Here is a 16,322-nt window from a genome sequence, read left to right as displayed (position 1 = left end):
AAGTTAGCATGCACGCCGCGTCGAGAAGAAGACCGCAGAACCAGGCGAGCCGGCCTAACTGAAACGCTTCAATATGGCGGCGGCCTTACAGGCTCAATGACAGGAGAACTTTGACTTAAATGCGGGCACAGCAGACAGGTGGGGCAGCTGGCGGCGCTGATGGTGGTGCCCGTTTCCATGGAAGCTTCGCCATGCCTTTTGCCAGACTTAATGAGGCGTGTTAGTCTAAAAACACAGCCATCTCATGCTGGATGACGGCGTTCATTTTGGTTCAAACGTTTTTGTTTTTTTTAGATAAAAGTTTGAAAGCAGCCGTTGGGGAAATCAGGTTTATCGCTGTGATTCTGAGGACTTGTGCTTAAGACGCGTTCACTCCATACAGCTACTGTCTTCCTTTATTCATCTAATCTTAGAGTTTGGATCAAGCCACTAATTACCGACATTTTCTTCTGCCGTTTGTTTCCACAAGTGGCAGAAAAGAAAGGGAGTCGGGGAAAGAGGAGGAAGTAGCGTGTCTGCGACTGCGCGTCTCCTCCTTTGTGCTGTTGAGCTGGCGATAAACCTCCTCTCTTTTATCAGGACCTGCCCTCTCTTGCCTGTTTGTTTCAGATATTCCTTCTGCTCTCCAAGATGTCACAGCCCAACCCCGCTCACTGCTGCTCAGCTCCCTGCCCCGCATCTGACCTCGGAAAGTTGGGCAACAGTGGAAAAGACGTCGGCAGAGACCGACGCTTCAGGTAGTTCCACATGAGAGGAGTCGCTACACTCCCTCCTGGAGGGTGTGAATAGCGGCCTTTGGGTGCAGCTGTTTCCTCCAAAAAAGCCGCAGAGAGCTGAGGAGTGAAGCTTCAGCTTCTACCTGCGATGCAGCCAAACATCAGAAAAGACTGCTTACTTACAGAGCTGAAAAGAGAGCTTCTATTCAGTCTTTGGTACTTTTTCCAATGTGCTTAAGATGTGAGCAAACTTTTTTTCTCCTTATTTTTCCTTCCACTTTGGATAAAAAGCTGAAGTACGACGAACAGCTGCTTTGAAACTTTACCAACTCTTCTTTTTTTTACTTTAAATATAAACATTTTTAAGAAAACAGGAAAATGTCAATCCTCCCACACGGCAGAATCACACGCAGATCTAACAGATTAGTTTTGGAGATATGGAGCAGAAACTCTTCTACCAAGGGGGCACTGATTGTTTTCACAATCTAATATGAAGTCTGACGGATTCTTTTTATTTGAACTGTGAAAGCAAAACAAAAAAAATGAAGCAGAGAGTGCAAATCGTGTTGTGTGTAAGGCTGCAGAATATGTTCTGTTTGCTTCTCTTCGCCATGTTCATTCTTTCAAGCTAACAAGGCCTTCCCTGAGCAGGGTGTAAAATTCAACCCCTGTTGAATTTCGGAATAAAGTGATGAGTATATTGTGCAGTCAATGTGAGTACTCTTGAGTACTGTGGTATTACAGAAACAGCAAGTGTCTTCCGTCCTGAGGTGTGTGTGTTTACCCCTTCTCTTAACCTGTATGTGGAAAAAAAAAACAATAAAAATATGGATAAGACTTATCAGGGTGTTTTTTTTCCTACTTCTAAACTGTCTGCTGAACTACTAGCCATGATTAGAAGCTAAAAAACAAAAGAAAAAAAATGTGGTACAGAAAGTACACATCATCATTCTGGGTAAAGCGTTATCGTCTGTTAGGATCACACAGGTAATTGCACTACAATAAGCAGTTATGTACAGTATGGTACACCACAGCAAGCGCAGGAATAGCAAAGATGGTCTGGTGGGAGGGGTTGGACACTGACGACTGTGCAACAAAAGTGTTATGAAGAAAAGGTGGGCCTCACAGCCTCGCGGGCTGTAAAGTGCGACCGGGGGGGTTTCAGTTTAAGGCGAGTTGGCTGGGCTGAGGGTGGGGCTGGAGGCATCTGAGCGGCTGTAGTCGCTGAGGGAGCTGGGACGCGGGGTGCTGCCGCCGTGGGGCCTCTTCAGCATGCCGGGCTGGAACTCCGAGTGGCGGCGGGCGTGCTTCATCAGGTGGTCGCTGCGCATGAAGCGCTTGTCGCAGAGAGGGCAGCCGAACTTCTTTTCGCCCGTGTGGGTGCGGTAGTGGCGGGCCAGCTCGTCGGAGCGGGCAAACTTCTTACTGCAGTTGGGCCAGGTGCACGGGAAGGGCCGTTCTCCTGCAAAAACAAGGACAAGATCTGTTATTACACTGAAGCAGGGCTACATTTGACCAAAAAATAATAATAATTTCATGGATTTGCTTCTAAATCATTTTTAATGCACATAATTTAGCTCCTAAAAACAAATAATTGGCAAAGTGACCACATTCTTCACTGCTTAGAAGTAGTGCTGCCACAAATGATTATTTCAAAAGTTGACTAATCGGGTTATGGGCATACTGGATGTAAAGCACATAGTTTAAAGCTAATGATGATTAAGCTAACTAAAAACTAGATATATAGCATTACCTGTGATAATGCTAGTGTGAATGCTAAACTGAATTTGGCTGCTGAAGATACTAGTGCTGGTAGCTAAAAACCCTGAAGTTGATAGCCAGCTAAAATATTATGCCAAACTAGCCTAAAAAACGAAAAAAAGCCTAAGTTAGCCAAAACAGCTAGCTAGCTAAAATATTACATACACTCCAAAAAAAAGCATACAAAAACATACAAAACTAAAAAAAATCATAAATTAGCTAACAGTTGAAACACTAGATAAACTCCTAAATAAAAAGCCTAAAAGCCTAAATTAGCCAAAGTAGCTAGCATGTAGCTGAAATATTAGCTTAAATCAAAAATAGCCTAAAAACCTTAATAAATGCCAAAATAGTCCAAGAAGCTAGCATAATACCATTATAAATTTCAACTTTATTACATTCCAACTCCATATAATATAAAGTAACAACTAATTGACTAATATATTAGTATTTGACTATTTTAATGTTCAATTAGACGACTAATCATGGCAGCCCTACTTAACAGGGTGTAATCCCCTTTAGGACCTTTTTAGTGGGAGAGCAGAGTTAGAGCACTTTCGAACTAGGACAGATCATTGGACTCAGCTCAAAACTGCAAGAAAAAAATTGAGACAAAAAGTATGCTTTGGTTTAGTTTCCTCTTTGCTCTCCCAAGAGTGGACCAAACTTTATACAATTTGCAAAAGCTTGCAAAAGAACTCAAAAGTACAAAGAAAGAAGCAACCTAAATATCTATAGTGCACTGAAAAGCACCTTCCTTTTTGAGTCCAACTTCTTTGAAATTACTTGGACCCCACCCTTTATTTTCCTTACATTTATCTACTCCAAATGCATTTTAACTCCAAATTAACTGAGAAAGAGTCTGAAGAAGTGCAAATCATGTAAAAGTTTGAATAATTTCTTAACCACATTTCAACTCCACACATATTCAGATTTTAAACGACTCTCCAGGCAACCATTAAAAAGTCTCTCTGGGCACAAAAAAATGTCATCTTAGAAAAATTTTCCCACAAATGCAACCTTTTCCAGTGGATTTCAGGTGGCTTCAATCTTACTTTCCATTCCAGCCTCAATCCATAAATGTAATTGTTGCAATATGCAAATGAAACCAACGTCTGTCTCCCTGCTGCAAAGGAAAACCTTCACCTCTGATCAAATAATACAGCAAATCACATATTTTTTTTGGTTGAAGTTTCTCGAATTTCCGCCCAAACTGGTTTTCACAAGCTGACGAATTTTCTTTATTTGTTAAAGATGGAGCCCTGACTGTAGTTTATTGGTCAACATTTATTACAAATATAATGTACTGAATAGTGCGTTCACCATTTTCTAGGGCCGTCCGAATCCATCTAGTGCATAAATGTGTCTTAAAAAAAACACAGACTTTTTGATCTTCGCTAAAAAACTGCATACACATAACTAAAGACCACAAGGGACAAATTTACAATAGATCAAAATATAGCTGGAGAAGGACTTCAAACGACCCGATTCGATCCGATTCACTGACCCAAAATCGATCCAGGACATATTTAGCCAAAAATTCAACCAGTGTGACTCAAGCTTTGTCCGAATTCCTTCCCTAGTCACTATTTCACAGGCTGTTCGCCATTTTGTAGAGCTGTCCGAATCTACAACTCCAAAATTGACTGCACTAGAAATTTCCCAGAAGTCTTAGCATACATCTATGCTCACTACATTAGTGAATATAGACCACAATGCATTTTGGTCGAACAATTTTTCAGGAAAAAACGTGTTTTAATGTAATTTTTTTGATAAACCATCCACATTTTCCTCATCAGAACACAGTGAAGTCATAAAGAGATGCTGTGAAATGCTCGTATTAATTTGATTTTTAGTAGTTAAGGATTAAGGTGGAAATGAACTTAAAAGGTTCAGACAACATAATCAAAACCTTGTTTAAAAAAAAAAAAACACCCAAGAATGTCAACGTATTCCCGGGCAAATGCTGGAAAGGAATGTAAACTATATGTGATTAGTGGTAAATGGAGCAAATCATGCTATAGTCACTTTCTTGTAGACGTACTACAGTTAGTCTGACACGACTCCTCTCACAGCTACGCCTCTCTGTCACGAGGAAAATAAAACCACTGTTCAGTTCGTGAAAAGTCGGTTTTCCCAGTAATTGGTGACTCACACACAATGAACGATTATGAAGATATTGCTCAAGTATGTTTAATAAACCAGTAAAACACGAAGCCACAGGAGACTAACAGGCTTCCAGCAACAAGACCTTTTGATAAACCAGCTAAAATGTGGCGTGGCACCGCGGTAACAGACACGGTTTAATTATCCAAACTCCAGATGCTAATCACACTCACCATGATTACCCAGCCCATTATCTAACATGCAACTATCTGTGACTCGGCACATGGGAAATTACACCCTCCCCCTGTTCTCTCCATCAGGCAATAAAAATTAGCTCAAACTCAAAACCAGATGGTGGCATACAGACATATACATACTTTTTTGCTTTCTTTTAATTTTTTTAAGTTGAAGTTATCAGGTTTTCTGTAAAACAAACGCTTCATCTTTTTCAGTGTTTAGGAAGTTTCTCTGACCTTGAAGCACAAAAGGGAAAAGATGGTAAAATCGTGTATTTTTTTTTTTATAGAACTCACAATAGAAACTCAAACTCTAAAAATCTCAGACAGAAAACAAGAACTCCTTGCACTGCTGTTCCGAGTCCCTTCTACCCCCCTCATCTGCCCCTCACACCCCGTTCTGAGTGGTTACAAAACACGCAGACAGACACAGCAAGTCTAGACAGTACGGTCTGTGTTCCTGCCTCTTGACGCCTCACCTCAAGCCCCAGACAAACTCCATCAGCTCCGCCCACTTTTTCTCTCACTTAAAGTCTCTAAACTCCACATGACATATTTATTTGCATCACTTCCTTTCTTTCATCCTTTCAGGCGTATTTAGTGGAGGATCCTCCTTCCTGCTTAAAGTTACCATTGATATTCATCAGGGCCGCATGGCTGTCTGAACCTGTTGAACTGCAGCCCAGCTGCACCTGGAGAAAGCATTTCAAAGCCCCCCCTCCTAATTAAAAAGTCAAGTGTTAAAATGATTTAATGCTGTATCAGCAACTGCAAATTTACAAGTAGGGCTGGGAGCCGCAAGCTGCTGGAGCCTCAAAAACCAAGGTAACACATCCAACAAAATTAATAATTAAACAGAGTCTGCCCTGATAAAGTAACGTGCATCTGGTAAACTGTTTAATAGAGCAAGTCAACTTTTATCATTTGTGACCTTTCTGACTGCAGAATAAACTGCTACTTTCTGCGTAAAAGGCCTTTTTGCATATAAAGAAACATTTCATCATTAACTAAAGCTTGGAAATTGGGTTGGGCAAACACTGTGACCCAGTAAGAGCCTCGATCCCAAAGCAGGACTTGATGGTTCCGCCGTTTCAACAGACTGCAGCAATTACTCAGCATCTCTGCTGAGGAGAAGAACGCGACTGGCTGCTCGCCTGACCCCGCTTTCCCTCGCAACCAGTTACAGTGTTGCCTCGGCAGGACACCGTGGCGACTGTGATGTCAGGCTCTCCCGATTGGTTATCCCGGCTCTGGCACCGTGCCACTTCCAGAATCTGGTTTGCCTTTCTTAGAACGTGTCAGTTGCACAGGGCGAGGGGGCGGGAGGGGGAGGAGGGGGGAGCTTTTCCCTAACGAACACAGTGACCCAGTTACCCATAAACTGAGTTACATCATGCGGGCAAACTGCACCTTAACCGAGCACCAGTGCACCCCTCCCCTCCTCTCACCTCCAAGGGGGTGTGATTATGTCACAGGTACTCTAGTTATATAACTGTTCTCTATAGGTCCACTAGGTCAGTAAATAAACATCCCATCCTTCCATTCTCCTCTTGTTCATATCTGAGGAGTTTCCTTAGAAAAAGAGTTAAGAGAAATGCAACCCGGCTCCCTGGTGTAATGGATGCTAACTGCACAGGCGAGATCCAATCTCTTTTTGACGTAGGCAGCAGGACAGGAACTGAACCTGATCACCTGCTCCAACAGGAGCCGCCTGCGTCCCCGCCAAAAGCAGATAACATTCCTGGTGTGTCTTCAAGCACGGGCACAGAGGGTGCCTCGGCGCTAGCATGCCGTCCACGCACCAGAGTAGCATAGCAGAGGGAGAAGGAAATATTCAGTTTGTAAATCGGATGTCACCTCGAGGTTAACTGTGCTCCTCCTCCTCCACAGTAAAAGTACAACAACTAATGGATTCTGCAGAGCAAAATCAAGCCCCCTTTGAACCAACGTAGACTTGAAGAAGCAAATGAGTCAAGAAGGGGCCATATATCTGGAGTCAGACGGTGTCACAGCTCATTAGAGTTGGAGCTGGCTTTTTTTTTCCTGGTGGCACAGCCGGCTTGGCAGCATGAAATGAGAGGGACACCACAAACTCCAGTGGCAAGGCTGGGGACAATCCTATAATTTGGCTTCATGTTTACAACAGGCTATGACCTGTACGCAGGAGCCAGCGCAGACCACTCATGGGATTTTGAGTAATACTTAAATGGATCCCTCGTGAGCACAATGGAATAGAGAGGGTTCCACTAAAGTACCCGGCCTCTCCCTTCACACGCCGCGTCACATGCCAAGGCGGTATAAACGCTAACAGATGTGTACGGAACAATAAATATACATTCAAACTGCTGCAGCTCCTTCTTTCTTTGTTCACAGAAGCAGTACATGCAGACTCTGCGAGTGCAAATGTAACAACAAAGGCATGCAAAGCTCTGTGGTCGGCACAAAAACAGCTTGATTTGAAACACATCTGCCATCAGAGCACGTGGAGATGCGACTGTTGGAGTATGAAAGCACACTTTTCAACTTTTTTTTTTTTCAAGGAACCTCACCCAAAGTTAGCTTCAAGCATGTTTCTGTAGGTGGGGCGGGTGCTATTTAGAGTCATCAGTAAGGTTGGTCCATTGGCCTGTAGCTGTAAGATTGTGAACAATGGCAGCAGCCTTTCTCCCAGCAGAAGAACACTTCTTTTCAGTCACATACATGGACTCCACCATAACTCACTTCTCCAAACGGGTGGGGCGTGACTATCTGATTCCTGCACACACTTTTTGCCATATATAACTGTTTCAGAGAAAGGCGGAGATAGCACTGACCAGCTCATCACATTTGCCTCATTTAGTCAAGAATGGGCACTCGATTTTACCCTTGAGTGCAGGCAGGAACAACCTGCAGCTTTGAAGTGTTGGAGGCCTTGGGGACATCAACCCACATTCTCTCTTATAGGGTCCAATGACCCCACCTTTAAACTGATGTGTGATCCTTCCCATGACAAAGGTGGACAGGATCTTAAGTCTGCCATGGACACCAGTGAAGATGAAAAATCCTTGAAAAAAAGTTCAGCGTGCTGTCTTGTAGGGTCCAGAGTAGAGCTGCAACAAACAATTATTTTAATAGTCGACTAATCGGGTCATGAGCAAAGTGGATGTAAAGCACACATCTTAACCATCATTAGCTTTAAACTAACTAACTAATATATATATATATATATATATATATATATATATATATATTGCATTACCTGCGATAAAGCTACTATGAATGCTGAATTTGGACGCTGAAGATGCCAGTCCGGATAGCTAAAGATGCTGAAATTGATACCTGAATAACTGAAGCTAATAGCTGAAAATGCTGAAGCTGATAGCCAGCTAAAATATTAGTTAATTACAAAATTAGCCTAAAAATGAGCAAAAACAGCTAGAATGCAGCTGAAATATTAGCTAAACTCCAAAATAGCCTTAAAAACTGAAACAAATCCTAAATTAGCCAAATTAGCTAGCCTGTAGCTAAAATATTAGCTGAACCCCAAATTAACCTAAAAACTGCAACAACAAAAAACTAAATTAGCCAAAACAGCTAGCATACTAATCCAATGCTAATCCAAAATAGCCTTAAAAAATGAAAAAAAATCCTAAATTAGCCAAAATTTCTAGCATGTAGCTGGAAAATATTAGCTAAACTCCAAAATTGAGTAAAAATCTTAATGAATGCCAAAATAGTCCAAAAAGCTAGCAGAATGCCATTATAACTTTAAACTTTACTACACTCTGACTTAATTTAATATTAAGAAACGACTAATCAACTATTTAGTCGACTGATCGTGGCAGTCCTAGTCTATATGACCCCACTTTTAATGTAAACATGCCCAGGTTAGCACTAAGCCTAAAGCCAAACCAATGGTAGTCTTTCAAGGGTGTTTACAGTAGGTGGACATTGGGAAGTCAATTGTTTGGCTATACATTTTTTTTCAAGCTCATACAACACAGTGACACAATAGCTGACGGGTCAGACGGAGAACTGCTAGATCTCTAGAGGCAACACCACTCAGTGATGAAAGAAGATAACGGTAGAAGACTGTCTGTAGTCTCATGGTGATGAATGGTAATGTGGACAAGAAAAAAGGTCTCTTTTGCCAAGACTCTGTACAACACAGCTCATTTTGTCCCGCGGGCCACACCCCAGTGTGCCGAGGTCTGCCACACTTTGATTTATCACACAGAGGAGGAGGACACACCTTTCTCGCCAGACTCCACAGCTAAAGATAAAACACCCCCTTATGACAGTAGCTTTCAGAGCAGCAATAGCTCAAATTCACGATGCTTCCAACACGAGGCGGTACCTCTCAAACGCAGCCTTTTAGGAGAGGGCTCTGCTCCTGAGGTCACAGCCCTTCAAGCCCCAATCCGATTAGCAGCAGATACTGCTGAATAAATGACCAACATCAATGCCCGGCATTGACGGTGAATGTTCTGGTGTCTAACCCCACCCCCCATCCTGCCGCGCTCTACTGTACACACTGTCTTTGTGATGCATATCCCTCCCTCACGCGAGGGATGTAGCCGGCAGCTTTTGAACAGTGACGGTGAAAAAAAAGAAAAAAAAAATGCTGTGTTCCACAGGTCTGAATCCCTCTTTCCTGTAATCAACACCACAGCGCGAAACGTGGCCCCACGAAACAACACGCACCCGCCGTGCTTTGAAAGCTGGGAAAAGGGTGGGACAAACTGGTGGGGAGATACAGTTTGTCTTATGAAGGTACTCCAGAACTACCTAAAGATTACACGAGGCCTGAGGGCCATTGAACAGTCGGGACACTGCTTGACGGAGGCCATTAATGATACCACGTCCACTGTGCTCGCTAGGCTGCTTAATCACAGACAAAGCAGACTGTTTCTCCAACATTAGCGAGAAACTGTCCCACTATCAGCGGACATAGATAACATATGGGCAGCATGTGCGCCTGCACACGCCTCAAAGATGTCTTCCACGGGGCAGTAATACTGCACCACAGGATTAACGGGCAAGATGGTGGTTCCATTCTGGTTTTATTTACATCCTGTGGATCAAGTAGATTTAACTAATACCTTCTTTCCATTGGACACATTTTGCACTGGAGCCCTACAAGATGTCAAGGAGAAATGCTAGAAATGTAAAACTCAAGAAAATATCTAAAAATATATCAATAAATGTCTTTGAAAAGCCTTCATATTTATGTTAGCTAGCATACTGATTATGCTAATACTGATGTTGGCAGGATAGGATAAAGTTCTCTAAGAATAAAATGAAACAAATTAGTCTAAAAAGGGAGCAAATCTAAAGCAATCCCTTAATTGTTTCACTATATTTTTAGTTTTAACCAAATTGGAGGTTAAACCCACTTTCTAGGAGACTACATTTGGGATCCACATCAAGAGAGGCGGTGGAAATCCTGCCGTGTGGCAAAAGGAGAAGTGAACTTTTCCATCTCGGAGGAGTTTTTATCCTCTTCTGTGCCAGGATTAAAGTCAGGCATGAGCAGGAAAACCCCATCTCCACCCTGCTACCTCATCACTGCCACCAGCCACACAGAAACACTGAGGGCTCTGTGTTGCCGTGCAGCCAAATGTAAAACCAACGGCACGGACGAAGCCCATATAATCAGATACTCTTGATGCTTTTCAAGACATAGTTAGGGATAATTTAGGGGGAAAATGTTTCATAAACCAAAGTTATTTTGCAGAACTAGTTAGACATAAGGTAAAAACTGTGCTGCCAGGTGGTGCAGCAGGAAAGGGGTTTTTACAGCCATTTCATAGTATTAGAGACACCCCAGCAGAACACAAAAGAGGTGCAGACAAAACATCAACTCAACTGTAAAACATGTCATTGTACTCTTTGTTGTTGACAAATATTGACCCTGTTTTTTTTTTTTTTTCTGTGAGACTATAAGCTTTTTTTAAACAAAGATATTGTACATTGACAAAATGGCTTTTTGTAAAACCAGTCTGTGGGGGGTCGAGAAGAGTGAGGGGCCATCCCTTGTCTGGAGATCACACAGTCTGTTTGAAGGGGAAGCAACAAGGCCTCCCAGAGACCCTGTGAACTCAATGACACCAACCCCCTCCTCACAAGATAGTGAGTCCTATCCATTAAACGGAAGACAAACGGAAAGGCTTTAGAGCTAAAAAAAAAAAAGTTGAGGTGTTGCAAATGTGCCATTATCTCATGAGTCTTAAGGCACATTCACACTGCACTTTTAGGTCCAGACTACAGTTAATTTCTTTAGTTTATCTACTTTTTTGGTAAATGTGAAAAGTGGAAATTTACTTGCAAGGAACAATCAACCTTTAGTCAAGGGGAAAACAATGGTCTCAACTCAATAGCAAGATAACTCTGTGAATGCAAACAAACCATCTAGCACCTTAAAGAACGGAGGGTTACCAGAGAAAGCAAACAACAATAAACTGCAGTGAATACTCAAAAGAAACCTTTTTCAAGAGCTACAAAGGTTGAAAAGTGTCTGATTTATAAACATTAGCTTAATAAACACATGGAGATCCTAATCGGTGCAAACGAGAATACTATCTGTCTGTAGTTGTGGTGCTGTTGTGAAAGAAAACTTAACTAAATAAAGATTTGAACCCTTTTGGTATTCCTTGGCAATCAAATGAATATGTTTTTATTTCAGTTGGCCACCCCAAATAGAAAAAAAAATAAATTTCCAACTCTAGGACACAAGACAAAACCAGCCTGGTGACCCTCAAACATCTGGAAGGTACCTCACCATCAAGTATAACACCAGTTACAAACCAATCCTACTCTTTATTAGCCAATCTGGTAATAATGTTTGCAAAAAGAACCTTAAAAAAACTTTACTAAACTGTTTCACTGTTTCACATTAAACAATACAGATTCTATGTGGTTTTAACAAGCATTTTAGAAGATGTCAACTAAAGTGGGCTGATGAGATTGTGGTCATTGAGTTAAATAAGGACATCCTGTCCCCACTTCTTTGTTTGGTGTCAACAACAGTCTTCCCCTCCTCAACTGGGAACTGTTCAGCTAGACATGACTGTGCCGGCATCCATTCTCTCTTGACTCTGCTAGTAGAGGCTGAAAGAGAGTCTGGTACTGGCCAAAGATTGGCTGAGGCAAGCCCGGCTGAACTCGGATGACCCACATTTTCAGCCTATCCAATCAAACAAGCGGAGAGTCATTATTATTAGAATTTATGGGACACAAAACAAACTTGAAGCCAGATGCCTCAGTCCGTCCAAACGGGTGATGAAAAATAGTTAACAGGGAGGCGGAATAAAAATCGACTGTGAAGACGTGTCACATGGTCTGGACAGAAGGGACGCACGCCGAGCGCTGGAGGCTGAGAGAACACGGCTGCAAGTTTGGCTCAAGCTGGGGAACAGAACTGGGACTTTCTGGGAGACATAAATCGACCAGACATGGAAGTCACCCCAAAGCAAAGAAAGGAGGGAGATACATAGCAACATAAGTAAATAAAACATACACAAACTCATCCAACACTTAATACTTTACAAATTCCAGCCTGTGATTGATATAAACCAGTATTTAGTCTTTATGTCAGACACACGTTTTACCCTCCAGCACTCAGATCTGGCTGCAAAAGATAACTAAAATACGTGACAAGGTCACTACCAACCAACCACAACACAATCATGTGTGTGTATCATGCTGTACACCACAGTGGAGACTTCTATATATCAGTAAACAACCCAGTGGATGTGGGGAAGGATCTCTAAAAGATCCAGATCTCTTCTGCTCATTCTTTCCAGTCTCCCTGCAGTAGATAACTTGGATTTAGGTCACACGTGGTGTCTCCCTTTTTTCTCTGTGTGATCCAGAGAGCTTTTGTTTTCATTCTGCCGTGTCAAGATGATACATGGCGATGATGGGTGCGTGCGAAGGGAAAAGAGGAGTGGAAAGATGAGGTGAGAGCTGCTGCAGATCAGGAGGAGGCAATGACTCCTCAGTCAGTCGAGGCTCAGCTAGCTGAGTCTGTTGCTGGCCAGATCAGCTGGCAGTCTGTCTGGCGGGGGTGTGGCACATCCCAACAAAGGGCTCTGGGCAGACAGGCGACTGCACAGCTCCTATCAACCCCACAATTTAACTCGATCTGTATCTGCGCGCCCTCCCCCGCCTCCGCCACCTCCCCATATCCTGCAGAATTACACTCCTTCGGGAAGGTCACACCTAAACATTTTTTAAGTGTCACTGCTGGTGCGTTTTCGTTGGTTCCAAACTTTTTTTTTTTGCTTTTACGCACGGCTTTTTCTGGGACGCGCACCTGTAAGGTGGATTCAATCCAACAAATGCAAGGATTTGAGTGCTGATGTGTGCGCGCGGGGACAACATGGAAACGTGCTCCGTGTTTCTTTGAACAAAGTGTACGCTGCAGGTTTCGCCTTGAACACTTTGTTCAATGCGGTGGCGCGCGTATTCAGCGAGGAGGGAGGGGGGCGCAGAGGCAAAGCCGTGACAAAGCTTTGGAGACTTGAGTGGGAGTGGCACTGTTTTATGAACGCCACCTCCTGAACTCCCAGAAATGACAAAACACTCATCGAAAAGTTTAGAAACGTTATTTTTCATATGGATTTGGTGCGTAATTATTCCACTTTACGCGCTCAGACCACATGCGCTCATCCTTTCCATTAAGGGTGGATCCTTGAATGTGCCCAATGACCCGTAAACGCAGCACGCATTATCCATCTCAGAACCCACATTTCATTAAAAAATGAACATTTTTTTAAATGATGATCCACTCCCTGATATTCTAGAAGAAAACGGACAGTTTTACACATTCACATCCAGCCAAACTGACCTGTGTGTGTCCTTAGATGAGCTTTGAGGTGGGAGGATTTGCCATAAACTTTTTCACAACCTGAATAGTGGCATTTGTGCTTTTTCTGAGGTGATTCCTGCTCAGTTCGACCTCTCGATCTCTTGCCTCTTTGTTTGGGCAGAGGATCGGAGAAGGTGGTAGGTGTGGCAGAGTTTCCATCCTCTCTGAGGTTCGGCGTGCTCTCATCCTTTATTTTCGCCTGCTCGCCGTTGGGAGTCTGCTGGTTAAAATCCGCCAGAATCCGCGCCACCACGAACAGAGAGGAGTTCTCCTTCACCAGGGGCTCCTTCATGTCCTCCCCGATCCTGGAGGAGGTCGGGATCTCAAGCTCCCTGTTGCCTTTAGGGGGGTGAACAATTGCACGACTGGACATGGAAACAAGGCACTCTGCTGCAAAGTGATCCATTTTGTCTTTCAAACAGCCTCCTCTGCTTCTTGATGACATTCAAAAATAAAAATAAAAAAAGAATGAAACGACGCCGTGCGAGGGAGGGGGGGCCCAAAGTACCGTGGTTCCCTTTGTGTAGGAGAACTGACTTTATGATCTTACCCGGCTTTCCAATATCATCAACATCCTGCGCGAGAAACGACAAAAACGCGCACGGCCGCCCCCCTCCACAGAGAGCCAGACAAGCGCAAACGGGCTGCGTCTTTTGTTCGGTGCGCCGACAACAGGAACTCCGCAAACTTGGACGCGTTAACTCCCCATTGCGGCGTCAAAAAATCTCCAGCATAGTGCGTGAGTCTCCCGAGCGCCCGTTCCGTCCCGCTGTATCCATGCGGGGGGCGTGTCGACCGGCAGCTCGCCTGCGCCGTCAGCGCAGCCGCTCATTCATTGGGTACATCTTGTCCCCAAGTGCACCGAGCAGCACGAGTTGCTTCAAAGTTTCTCCACAGGTTGTCTGTGCGCTCAGATGCGGGGGGTTGCGTTTTATGTGAGCATCGAGCGCAAAAGCTTGGAGAAAATGGCGCAGATGCTCTTTAATATTGCGGAAGAATCAGATAAATAAATAAAATAAGGACTCTAAAGGCAGAATGCTGACCTTAACATTAGTGTGTCCGTTTGCTTTCATTGCTATAGCAAATGTAAAATCAAGAAAATGTATAATTAAAAGCAGAAAATATATGTTTTTTGTCTTTGTGCACGTTTCTTTACATTTTTTGCTAAATATTCATATTTAATTTGTCTGTGGCATTTAAAGAACATGGCAAAAGAGGATTATTCTGCCATATTCTTTTGATTTTTTTTTATTGATGCCTTCATAGTTGAATATTTGGCTAATACAGTTTTTTTTATTTATGTTTGAACTAGGTCAAACTTCCCATGAAATCCTGCAGTTCCAACAGCTCCTCTAGGGGCAGCACTCTCCAAAACTAGGAAAGACCAGAGAGTTTTTCTTTTTTTTTTAATCACTCCAATCATGTTTTCATCTGTTGTGAAAGTATTTTCAATTTCTTTTTTAGCCAAAATAAAATAAAACTATCATTTTCTAGGATATAGTTTCTGCGGAGCGGCAGGAGTTCATTTGCCTCTGAGTTGCTGGCACAGTGTAAGCCCGGCCCCACTTCCTGTCACCCATCTATTTACACTCTCTCCCACAAGCTTACAGACCCTCACACCAAAATCTAAAAAAAAAACAGTGGGGCTATCCAGCTGTACACAGGTGAAGCAGGGAGCTTGAGCCCCGCCCACCTCCTTGTCTACAACACAAATGCGCTGTTTTTCAACCAGCATAACCCTGATTCACAACGATTTGAATAAAGAAATATTCAGCAATGGAATTTTATGCTTTCTTTTTTTTTAATGTCCATCATGAGAAAATGCCACAAGAAAACATGTTAAAAACACAAAAAATCGGAGTGGGTGTTTAGAAAAGACAAGAAGAGAAACAGCTAGCTTTCTCTGTCATTTATTGCTTTGCACCTTTCACCGCACAGGTTATGATCAGCTTTTTATTCATTTTTTCATTTACTTTTACTGATTTATGTATGTCTACGTATTTAAATACTTGTCTGGTTGTTTATTATTTATTTATTTTTATTCAGGTCCCTATATTGTTTCCTCACTTCAGTACAAAACCAGATTTATACTTTACATCATTTCAGTATTTTCTTTTAAACATATTATTTTTATTTATTTATTTACCATGGTGTGTGCATGTGTTGACCTAGGTTTTCTGTGTGTGTCTTGTCGTTTGTTTTTAAAATTATTAAAATTTCATTAAATTTTTTTATGTAAAGCACTTTGAATGAAATTGGTTTTTGGAAAAGTGCTATACAACTTGTATTTACACTTGTAATAGTGCTTCTGTCACTCACAGTGTTTGATTTGCTCTCTCTTTTTCATCCTCTGAGTTGTCCAACATCCCCATCCTCTAGTTTTTAGGTGAAACCAGTTGTTATGTGGTTGAGATGCACAACAGTCAGACGAGTGCTGATACTAATCAAACAGATATGACTACCTGAGGACCACACTCCTCATTTTGAAAGCAACCAAAGTTGTATTGCTTTCTTAAAGGGACAGTCCCACAGATTTGGTCTTATTTGACTGCTGCTGCTCATTTTCCCACCTGTAGTCAGGTTGGTTTGCTCGCGTGCATAGAAGAAAACCAAATACAGAAGCGGACCAAGCTTCCTGAGAAGTTCCCACAG

General features: G+C 42.6%; 1 protein-coding gene across 1 annotated transcript; it reads right to left on the bottom strand.

Annotated features, from left to right (window-relative positions):
- Nucleotides 1–1,051: 1,051 nt before the first annotated feature.
- Nucleotides 1,052–14,549, bottom strand: klf13 (Kruppel-like factor 13). Its single transcript, XM_024281437.2, has 2 exons — nt 13,650–14,549; nt 1,052–2,178 (listed from the first exon to the last, which is right to left on the bottom strand). The coding sequence occupies exons 1-2, from the start codon at nt 14,113–14,115 to the stop codon at nt 1,883–1,885; spliced, it is 762 nt and encodes a 253-aa protein (XP_024137205.1). The 5' UTR covers nt 14,116–14,549; the 3' UTR covers nt 1,052–1,882.
- Nucleotides 14,550–16,322: the final 1,773 nt, after the last annotated feature.

This window comes from Oryzias melastigma, linkage group LG6 (genome assembly GCF_002922805.2).
Source record: "Oryzias melastigma strain HK-1 linkage group LG6, ASM292280v2, whole genome shotgun sequence".
NCBI lineage: Eukaryota > Metazoa > Chordata > Actinopteri > Beloniformes > Adrianichthyidae > Oryzias > Oryzias melastigma.
Note: the sequence above shows the minus strand (reverse complement) of the source record. Positions and strands in the feature narration are given on the sequence as shown.